Source organism: Stylophora pistillata, chromosome 6 (genome assembly GCF_964205215.1).
Source record: "Stylophora pistillata chromosome 6, jaStyPist1.2, whole genome shotgun sequence".
Classification (NCBI taxonomy): Eukaryota; Metazoa; Cnidaria; class Anthozoa; order Scleractinia; family Pocilloporidae; genus Stylophora; species Stylophora pistillata.
The window spans coordinates 2,704,132-2,712,138 of record NC_142524.1 but is presented as its reverse complement, the minus strand read 5'-3'; the positions used below and the strand labels follow the sequence as shown (position 1 = coordinate 2,712,138).

Genomic DNA, 8,007 nt, shown 5'->3' with positions numbered 1-8,007 from the left:
AAGAAATGAAAATGAACGAAGCACGACCTTTAGCCTAGATATGCGGTAAAAGCCGCCCAGTTAGCCCAATGGATAGTGCGCTGGACTGTTGTGCGGGAGGTCGAGGGTTCGAGCCCTGGCCGGACCAACACTCAAGGTCTTAAAATAATTTAGAAGAATTTATTACCTTTCTATAACATCAAGAAGTGGTTAGATATTCTAGTCTTCTCGGATAGGGACGAATAAATGGAGGTCCCGTCTCCTGAAGGCTTGGGGTAGGAGACGTCAATTTCCCACACACGAATACGTATACGAAACAATTTCACTTAGCTTCGTTTTCAACTCGCAATTCCACGCTAAATACCTCGCTTCAATAACCAATCAGAATGCGAGATTTTATTCAATGATGCGATTCTAATGTAAAGTTAATTTTTAAACCGATGAAGAAATAGCAGTTGCTTTTTAAAGGAAAAATAATTTTTTTGTACTCCATCTCATTATCAAATGTAAACCAATGGCTTCCAAGCGTCCACGGGTCTTTTACTTTTTATAATACAGCTGATGATATTTTCAGTCACGTGGGGGGACGTTGTCACAGAATGTTCTTGGAATTTTATTTCCATAGAAATAGGTTAAATTCCCGTCAGGCACACTAAACTACGTTTTTTACAAGGTCTTTTTGTCGATAAGCTTCACTGATTACTCGTGCTTGGCCTCAGTCCTCTCAGTCACGCATAGTTGGTCACGTGCAGACAAAGAAAGGTGTAAATGAAAGGTGTAATTGAGATCTCGATCATTCCTTCTGCATTTGGGAATTGGTGAACATATCGGAGAATTCATTTGATTGAAATAGAAGTTTCTTGTCAGTGCGCTTCAAAGACCACTAAAGGTTTGTTACAATGTTCCTTTTAGTACGTCAACTCATGAATTTGTTACGAGTAGAGTTAGATGTATACAATGAATATATGAAGTTCATATATTTTGCATTGCGGTATTAAATACGTATGATGCGCGATCCTTCGCAGTAGATAGCGCTATCTACTGCGAAGGATCGTGCATCATACGTAGAGTTAGATGTGGCAACAATGTTTATAATGTTTTGATGTTTTCCCACATTGTTTACTGCGCACGATTTTGGTTTGTTGAAGGTTCAAAGTTATATTGCCAGTCTAGTCGCTGAAAAGCTCTGAAAACTGTAGAAGCATACTCTGATAAAGTTTATGACAGTTTGTCGAATGGACTTTTTTTTACTGAATTAGCTGTTGTACAACAAATAACAATTTCTCCTCAACTTTGTATAGTCTAGGACATAATTACGGGAAATCCATTGAGGTAGCAAGATCTTTGGAATAGATGAGAATCCTGACATTTAAATCAGAGAATACTGTGAAATTTCTGGGACAATGGACGGTTGATTCCCTCCTTGATCATAATTTCCATAGTTGTTCGAACATTTCTTTTAGTCAGTGATTTAACATGTGAACGTTCACTAATGGTATAGCATGGAACAAATATCTGAGACGGTGTTAAAGCCACAGATATTAAACTGTAGCATTTTTTTACTGAAACCTCACGATGTCAAGATATATCCACAAAAACATCGCAGTGAAAGACAAAGAGTAATTTCATGCAGAGCTGCACGAGTGCAGCCTGACCTCAAACATTCAATGATATTGTAACATTGTGCTATTTTTAGAAGTGTAGCGTGACTTAAAGCACGAACAAAAAGTTCATTCAATATTTGTCTGCGTAAACTAATTTGTATGCTATGGATTGCATACCGTCAAAACTTTTTTAACTGCAATCGAGGACCTGCAATAAGTGTAATGACGTTTGGGAAAGGGTTAAAAATGGACATACAAGAATTTGAAAGGAGTGAATAACTAAATCCTAAGTTGTAGTGCATAGTCACCATTTCTACTAAATTTATCGTAATTTCCTTGGTTGTTCGAACATTTCTTTTAGTCAGTGATTTAACATGTGAACGTTCACTATTGGTATAGCATGGAACAAATATCTGAGGCGGTGTTAAAGCCACAGATAGTAAACTGTAGCATTTTTTTACTGAAACCTCACGATGTCAAGATATATCCACAAAAACATCGCAGTGCAAGACAGAGAGTAATTTTGTGCAGAGCTGCACGAGTGCAGCCTGACCTCAACCATTCAATGATATTGTAAAATTGTGCTATTTTTAGAAGTGTAGCGTGGCTTAAAGCACGAACAAAAAGTTCATTCAATATTTGTCTGCGTAAACTAATTTGTATGCTATGGATTGCATACCGTCAAAACTTTTTTAACTGCAATCGAGGACCTGCAATAAGTGTAATGACGTTTGGGAAAGGGTTAAAAATGGACATACAAGAATTTAAAAGGAGTGAATAACTAAATCCTAAGTTGTGGTGCATAGTCACGATTTCTACTAAATTTATCGTAATTTCCTTAGTTGTTCGAACATTTCTTTTAGTCAGTGGTTTAACATGTGAATTTCACTAATGGTATAGCATGGAACAAATATCTGAGACGGTGTTAAAGCCACAGATATTAAACTGTAGCATTTTTTTAACTGAAACCTCACGATGTCAAGATATATCCACAAAAACATCGCAGGGCAAGACAGAGAGTAATTTCGTGCAGAGCTGCACGAGTGCAGCTTGACCTCAAACATTCAATGATATCGTAATATTGTGCTATTTTTAGAAGTGTAGCGTGACTTAAAGCACGAACAAAAAGTTCATTCAATATTTTTTTGCGTAAACTAATCTGTATGTTATGGATTGCATACCGTCAAAACTTTGTTAACTGCAATCCAGGACCTGTAATAAGTATAATAACGTTTGGGAAAGAGTTAAAAAGGGCCATACAAGAATTTGAAAGGAGTGAATAACTAAATCCTAAATTGTAGTACATAGTCACGATTTCTACTAAATTTATTTATATACCGTTAGGAGTTAATCGCTTCAACCGTGTTTTTTAAATTTCACAAACTAAAGTTAGTGAAGGTAGAAGACGCTCTCGACATAGAAAAAATTGTCACCACTCCGATTAATTTATTCAGCAATTTAGAGATGACTTTAAAGTGGATGACCGAACATTCCTATTCTAACCTCTGCTTTTCTCATTCCTCAAAAGACAATGAAAATCGTGGGGACTGAATTTACATGCGTTCTCCTGCGATGAAACATAATCTTAGAACTTTTATGCAGCAGATTGATGTTTGTAATGAATTTGTTTGTTTGTTTCATGTGTCGTTCATCTGTTACGCCAGTAATGTGTAGTTGTGTTCTTTGTATACAAATCAGCTTAAAGTTTTTTCAGTATTATTCTAGTTCTAATGTGGAACGTGGTGTACTAAGGGAACTTTCATTTTTGACAGAGATGGCAGAAACGCAATCAGGTGCTGAGGATATTGTTGTGATTCCCGACTCCGAGAGCATACCATTGACGAAGGCATCACCTCCCGGCACACCCAGTGGCTTGGTGGAAGGCCATTCGAAATTCTTTGATCAACGCGATAGGGCCATGCAAGCAACTGAGCAAAGCGGTGGTTCCACAACTAGCCGCTCTCAAAAATCTGCAGGAGTCGCATTTTCGGGGGGAGGCATTCGATCTGCTGCGTTTTGTTCTGGTGCATTGCGTAGGATGTTGTTAAAAAATGTTCTTCCGCACTACTTGAGCTGTGTTTCCGGGGGAGGCTACACAGGGGCAGCATTTGTCGAATGGAAAGAATGGAAAAGGCGTAACCGGGATAATGGTGATGATAGCAAATGGCAGGACGAATTCTTTGATACCATGCGACAAAACGCTGGCTACTTGTGCGACTGGCAATACCCCTTTGTAGGTCTCTGGCATTCAGTGGTTTTTGTAGTCCTCTTGGTCACTGTTGTGTTCATATTGCCATGTGTCCTATGGTTGCCCTATGCATTTCCAATTGCCGTGGCAGTAGACGTGCTCTTTGGTAAAATCTTACGTCAGAATGCCACATGTCCCCCATCTGCACATGCTCGCACAGATCCCAGGACCTCTCGGACTTCATCCCTAATGCTGATGCTCTATGAAAATTGCCACTCTCCCAGTAGACGCACGGCCCTTATTGTTACAACATTTATTTGTTCTCTCCTGTTCTACTTTCTTTCAAGGAAGAAACGTCTCCATAAATTTAAAGATATCTTGCGATTGTTCTCGATGATTAGTTTCATAGTATTTCTCTTTACTCTATTTCCATTGCTCATTCATGATTTGTGGCCATCAAATACATGGGTTCGAGCCTTCATAATTATAATCTGCATAGTGCTTCCATTCTTCCTCCCAGTGATTCGTAACTACGCGAGTGTATTTCTTGTGTTTTACTGGTACATTCACATTGTGAGTTGGCGAGTGTTTAAAACAGAGTTATTTGGAGCAGTCCCATATTCCGATCATGTCTTCTATCCAATCCTGATTGGTTGTACTATCGCTGTAATCTCATTCCCGCTCATCGGTCAACTTCACCAGGCTGCGTTCAACGTCTACTACAGGTTTGTATTTTAATTCCTTTTTTTTTTTATTTTTTTTTTTTTTATTTTTTTTTTTTTATTTTATTTTTTTTATTTTTTTTTATTTTTTTTTTCTACTACAGGTTTGTATTTAATTCCTTTTTTTGAAAAACATGTCCAGTCAGCTATTATACGAAGTAACTGCGGTCGGCGATCGCTTATTCGACCAGACAATGCAAGTCGGGGACTGGCAGTCAGTGTAAAGATTTGTATTCAATGTATCTTTATAGAGTGTTCTTGTACACGCATCCACAGTTAAACAAAATTCAGTCCACTGAATTCTTATTTACAATACTTCGCGCTTCTACCCTGCCCAGTGTGTGCACCAAAATTATGGAATGGCCTGCCTAGTCACGTCAGAAATGTCGGAACACTGCCTTTATTTAAAAAGAATCTGAAAACATATTTATTTTCTATATTTATCGACAGTTATTGTGTTCATTTTTAAATTAATTTTAATCAAGTTCTTATACTTATTGCAAAGCGTTATATACTTATTGTATACTTATTGTAAAGCGCCATGTGAGTTTTTTGTATATGCGCTGTATAAATACCGGTTATTATTATTGCTATTATCATCATCATTATTATTATTATTATTATTATTGCTTTCCTCTTCCAGGGAAAGATGGTAAGAAGAGAATGAGGTGCTGAATTAAATAATGTCAGCATTGCGGCGCTACTGAGATAAACTTCGTCTGCATGAGTGAGCATAAAACGAATTAGCACCTTATAAGTTTCGAGGAAGCAAAACGTTAGAATGAAGTACGAAAGTATCGTCCTATTGGCTGCTAAGACTCTAAAGCTGTTACACATTCAAGAAGAATTATGACTGTTTTGGTAGGTATGACAGCATTGCTTTATCTTTCTCTTCAGATTCAGGCTATCGAAGGCGTTTTTTTCGCCGGAAAGAAAAAGTGGAAAATGTCGATGGGAAGATGTCTTTCCCATGTGCGTAACACCAATACATGATATAAACTCTTTCTTCTGGCGTAAATACCATGATAATAACGAAAACGAGAACGATGAGACAGAGGTGTCACTTCAAACGCTCAACGGCATTTCACCCACATTCATAAGCAACATCACAGTCAACGACTGGCAGATGAACATTGATGAGGAGTCGAGTTACCAGTTGATTGCATTCTCATCGGAAGGAGTAGAACTCATTGGGAAAGATCAAAGAGAGAGACCAGCAAAATTTGATGGCTGCTTTAATCCAGAACACATGAGGTTATCCTCTGCAATGGCCATATCTGGAGCAGCTTTGAGTTTTGACATGGGAGAATACGAACGTGGTCTACTGGACCCATTGTTAGAACTGTTCAACTTGCTGGGACTTGGAATGGGAGATGAAATGATATGCAATCAGTGTCAAGTCACAAAACAGAAGGCCTCTAAGAGGGTTAGCGATAAGTAAAGTTATGATTTTATTTTTTGCCCCGCGTTAAGAATCATCTTGCAGTGCAATTTTCAACTTTGAATTTCACCTCTCTTTTGAATTAATCACAGTTTTGTTTTCTGTCGTTTTGTAGTTGACTCAATTTTAACCGAGAGTACTTCAACATAATAAAAGTGGATCAAAGAAGAATGTTTTGAACATCAACTATTAAAGTTTGATTTCCCGAGCCAATTAACACATACTTTGTAAATGGTAACAATATGGTGCACTCTTTTGCTATTATAGTATGGAATGCCATTCATTTTGGAGATCGTCCTTTTTCTCCCAATGATCGTGTTGCTATTTGTGTACTGGTTGGGACAGAGCATGACATGGGTGAATCACTTGATACTTGTCCACCTCGTAATTGTTGTGGCCTTATCTATGATTGCTGTTTCCAAGACTGGATCGGACTCACCTGGAAAATGGGAGAAGTTTATCAGGTACAACGTTTTCCTTCTCCACAGTGTCTAAAATGTCATTCAAGTAAACATTAATCTAAGATAACCACCATCACTACTGCCCTTGCCAACATCAGCACCTGTCTCGGTTATATCCGGCATAATGAGCTACGGGTGCTCCCTTCTAGCACCACACCAACTATTGAATCCAGTTCAGCGGCATTAAGTATTACCAATAGATCATAAGGAGAAGGGACATATGTTCTATTGAGAATACCTTCAGTACTACTCTCAGAAACAAAATAAACAGACACCCATGAGTACCCACCCATCTTTGCAGCATCGTCACCCGCAGTACCTTGCATCACTGATAACGTGTACTTTTGTCAAACTACTAAAAAACGCGATTTCCTTTGCAGATACTGCATCAGGAATATCTTCTTTGTTCGCTTCGTCCGTGGATACCTTAATGTTAGTAACGTTGGCGAAAGGCCACCAGAATACTTGCGACTCAGCGATGGGGGACACTTTGAGAATCTGGCTTTGCTTCCATTGCTTGAAAAGCGGCTGGAAAAAATTGCAATCTTCGATGGTTCGAGGAACCCTGGTGGAGATAAGTACGCAGAGTCTCTTCTGAAAGCTTTAAAGTTGGCGAGAGAAAAACTACGCTGTTCCTTTGTGGGAGAAGATGGCCGAGATATCAACGAGGATATCAAAGACAAATTTTTGAAAGTAAAGTCAAAAAAGAGACCACGTAGCTACAGGTTTCAAGTCCATTACTACGACGAGGAAGGCAACAACGCAAGTAAAGGAGAAATACTGTTCATTGCACCCAGACACCCATCTGAGAGCATACCATTGAAAACAATCGACGAACAACCAAAAGCTATGAACTGCGATGATCTATCGGAGAGAGTGTCTCTGACCGATAACGTCAGCAAACGAATACCCTGGGATATCGAACTCGACCATAAGGATTGGGGGCTCAGTCCCGAACTGACAGAACGTGAAGCAGACAGATTGACATGCTGCTGTTGCGTTTGTTGTCACTATTATGGCAGCTCTCACTGTGTCTCTGATGCTTTGCTGGGAAGATTTCCTCATCACAAAACTGCCAACCAGTTCTTTACTCCTGACATGTTCAGTGCGTATCATCGGGAAGGTTATGCAGCTTGTATTGAAGCTAAAATAGAGAGCTTCTTCAAGGACGAAACTACACAAGATGCGTAACTAATTGAACAAAATATTCGTCATGAAACCATTGGAACGTTATCTTAATGATGCATGAGTAAGCCTTTAAATTCCTTTGAGCAATGAGAAACTTCATATAAACGCTTTGAAAATCATAGGCGTGTAAGAGTATTAAGCTTATAACCAAGAGCATTGTGTGATTTTATACTGCGCAAGAATGTTTTTATCAAACTAGCGTTAGCCAAGTTGAGCTGCAATATTCTTATTAAAGATTTCTATTAACAAAGAAATGTCTGTCCTCGGGTGATCTTTCACCGAGGCAAGTTTGCAGAAGAAGAAGAATAACAATAACCTTACGGTTAATAACTTGTGTATCGACTTTAGCGAAAACTTTGAAATACATGTTTTTTTTATTGTAAACCTCTGAAATAACTTTAATTCACTGCAATTGTTTGATCCT

General features: G+C 38.5%; 1 protein-coding gene across 1 annotated transcript; it reads left to right on the top strand.

Moving 5' to 3' along the window:
- The first annotated feature begins 775 nt into the window (after positions 1–775).
- Positions 776–7,967, top strand: LOC148727726 (uncharacterized). The gene is made up of 5 exons (XM_088724804.1): positions 776–868; positions 3,356–4,496; positions 5,391–5,919; positions 6,202–6,398; positions 6,776–7,967. The coding sequence occupies exons 2-5, from the start codon at positions 3,358–3,360 to the stop codon at positions 7,584–7,586; spliced, it is 2,676 nt and encodes an 891-aa protein (XP_088580930.1). The 5' UTR covers positions 776–868; positions 3,356–3,357; the 3' UTR covers positions 7,587–7,967.
- Positions 7,968–8,007: the final 40 nt, after the last annotated feature.

What these genes read in the sequence shown, in the direction of transcription:
- LOC148727726 (XM_088724804.1), top strand. Translation starts at nt 3,358, where the DNA reads ATGGCAGAAACGCAATCAGGTGCTGAGGATATTGTTGTGATTCCCGAC. An exon ending in GCGTTCAACGTCTACTACAG is followed by an intron (nt 4,497 to 5,390) that starts GTTTGTATTTTA and finishes CTTTCTCTTCAG; the next exon opens with ATTCAGGCTATCGAAGGCGT. An exon ending in AACAGAAGGCCTCTAAGAGG is followed by an intron (nt 5,920 to 6,201) that starts GTTAGCGATAAG and finishes TTGCTATTATAG; the next exon opens with TATGGAATGCCATTCATTTT.